The sequence below is a fragment of the Vicia villosa genome, unplaced genomic scaffold (assembly GCF_029867415.1).
Source record: "Vicia villosa cultivar HV-30 ecotype Madison, WI unplaced genomic scaffold, Vvil1.0 ctg.000852F_1_1, whole genome shotgun sequence".
Classification (NCBI taxonomy): Eukaryota; Viridiplantae; Streptophyta; class Magnoliopsida; order Fabales; family Fabaceae; genus Vicia; species Vicia villosa.
The window spans coordinates 596,166-598,885 of NW_026705380.1; the positions used below are offsets into that span (position 1 = coordinate 596,166).

General features: G+C 32.5%; 1 protein-coding gene across 1 annotated transcript; it reads left to right on the forward strand.

Moving 5' to 3' along the window:
- The first annotated feature begins 1,169 nt into the window (after positions 1–1,169).
- LOC131631626 (uncharacterized mitochondrial protein AtMg00810-like) lies at positions 1,170–1,493 on the forward strand. The gene has a single exon (XM_058902409.1). The coding sequence runs from the start codon at positions 1,170–1,172 to the stop codon at positions 1,491–1,493; it is 324 nt and encodes a 107-aa protein (XP_058758392.1).
- The last annotated feature ends 1,227 nt before the right edge of the window (positions 1,494–2,720 follow it).

Below are 2,720 nucleotides of genomic sequence, written 5' to 3' on the forward strand. Positions count from 1 at the left end.
CCATTGCCGAGGATTGATGATTTGATGGATCAGCTGGCTGGAGCGCGTGTGTTTAGTAAGATTGATCTGAGATCTGGGTATCACCAAATTCGTGTGAAAGATGATGATATTCATAAGACTGCTTTTAGAACAAGGTATGGACATTACGAGTATTCTGTAATGCCGTTTAGAGTTACTAATGCACCTGGTGTTTTTATGGAGTATATGAATAGGATATTACATCCTTATCTCGATAAGTTCGTGGTGGTGTTTATAGATGATATCCTAATATATTCTAAGAACGAAGAAGAACATGTGGGACATCTCAGGACTGTGTTAGAGCTGTTAAAAGAGAAGCAACTTTTTGCCAAACTATCGAAGTGTGAATTTTAAGCCCAATAACATATTGTCTCATAATTCTCCTAATTACTCAAATAGCCCAATTAGCATAAAAACACATAATTAAATAATTATCATACCAAATAATAATTAAATAAAATAAATAATTAATAAAAACTCCAAATAAGCTAATTAATAAAATAGCTAATAAAATCGAGATGTTACAATTTTCATCTCAAATCAAAAATACCTATATTTGTAAGAATACAAAATTAAACTAAAAAATTTATAAAAATAAATCTAAACAAATAATATAATAACATAAATTAATTATATATTTAAATGTTCTAAAAAGGAAACTTATACTCTGGTTGCCCGCCTCGAGGCTATACGTCTTTTACTAGCCTTTGCATGTAATAATTTCAAATTATATTAATGAGGAAGTGTATGTCTCACAACCTCCGAGTTTTGAAAATTATGAGTATCCTAATCATGTTTACAAACTAAAACGTGCTTTGTTTGGCCTCAAACAATCCCATACGGTTTGGTATGAGCGACTTAGAAAATTCTTACTTGATCAAGGATATTCTAGAGGGAATGTCAATACAACACTTTTCATTAAGCGTCAAGGAAAACACATACTTCTAGTTCAAAATTATGTTGACGATATCATATCTGGCTCTACTAACATGCAATTGGTCAAGGATTTTTCTAAGCTTATGCGGGGTGAGTTTGAAATGAGTCTTATCGGGAAGTTGAATTACTTTCTTGGACTCTAAATCAAACAAATCAACGAAGGAACTTTTGTATGTTAAACAAAATATTGTCACGAATTGTTAAAGTCGTTCGGTATGGATGATGAAAAATCAATTGACACTCAAATGCCTACAAATGGAAACTTTGATAAGGATGAGAATGGTAAGGATGTATATGTCAAAAAGTATAGAGGTACGATTGAATATCTTTTATATCTTACTGCATCTAGGCATGATATTATGTTTAGCATTTGTATACCCGCTCATTATGAATCGGCTCCTAAGGAATCACATCTAAAAGTTGTTAGGCGCATCCTTAGATACCTTCATGGCATATCTAAGTACGGGCTTTGGTATTTCAAAGGAAGCGATTGCAATTTTGTTGATTATTACGATTCCGAATTTGCCGGTTGCAAATAACATAGGAAGAGTACTATTGGAACTTGAAACATGTTTTCAAATTGCTTAGTTAGTTAGCATAGAAAGAAACAGATTTTCGTTGCTTTGTCAACTGTCAAGGCGGAATACGTTGCAGTCGGTATTTGTTGTGCTCAAATTTTATGGCTTAAAAAACAACTACTTGATTTCGATATTAAACATTCACGTATTCCTATTATGTGCGACAACAGTAGTGCAATTAATCTAACCAAAAATATTGTGCTACATTCTCGCACTAAACACATTGAGGTACGTCACTACTTCCTACGTGACCATCTTGAAAAGGGAGATATTGTATTTGAGCATGTTGATAACAAAGATCAACTTGCTGATATTTTCACAAAACATCTTGCAATCAAACCATTTTTCAACATTCAAAGGGAATTGAGGATACTTGATATCTCAAATCTCGCATTAAACATCATTTTACTTGAATGCCATCTATATACATATATACTTGTTCAAACTTTCCTTGAAAGTACCTTCTCATGGAGTGCATCCTTCACAAATCTGTTTATGAGGTATTATCGTTCCATTCTCTCTTTATAAATAAATCTTTTTACTATTACATGTTATTTATGTTCCAAATGCTTGATAAATTTATGTATGACATACTACCAAGAATATTCACTTCCAAAAAAAATTGTTTAACCTATGAGTATTTGCAATCCATATGTTTATAGTGACTTCATGTTTTAATCATTTGCACTTCACCACCATATAAATTCAGCACATTTGAAGTGTCCTTGATATCATTAATTATTGAGCATGATATTTATCACTATTCCTTGCATGAATGAGATTGAGCATGCTATAATGTACATAAAATCATGTCACATTTTACCAAGCTAGGCACATGCATGTGCAACACTGGGGTCATTTTTGAAGCAACTTAAGAATTTCTCATTATATTGTATCTAGCATCTTTCATGCTATTGTATTTGTTATTGGGGTCATTTGTGGAAACAATTTTACAATGTTATTTGAATTGTCGTCTTATTTATGCCCAATCATTTCAATTTTGTGTCTCTCCATGTATATCAGTATATGTGAGTGTACATTCTTACTTTGCAAATGCCTCTATGTTATATATTAGTATCTGTGTGTTAAATGATACTTCTCATGGCTTTCTTTGTCTCCTTTTGATGTTGATAAAGGGGGAGAAGCATATGCGAGAAGTTGGGTTGCACACATTCAGAGGGAGCCTTC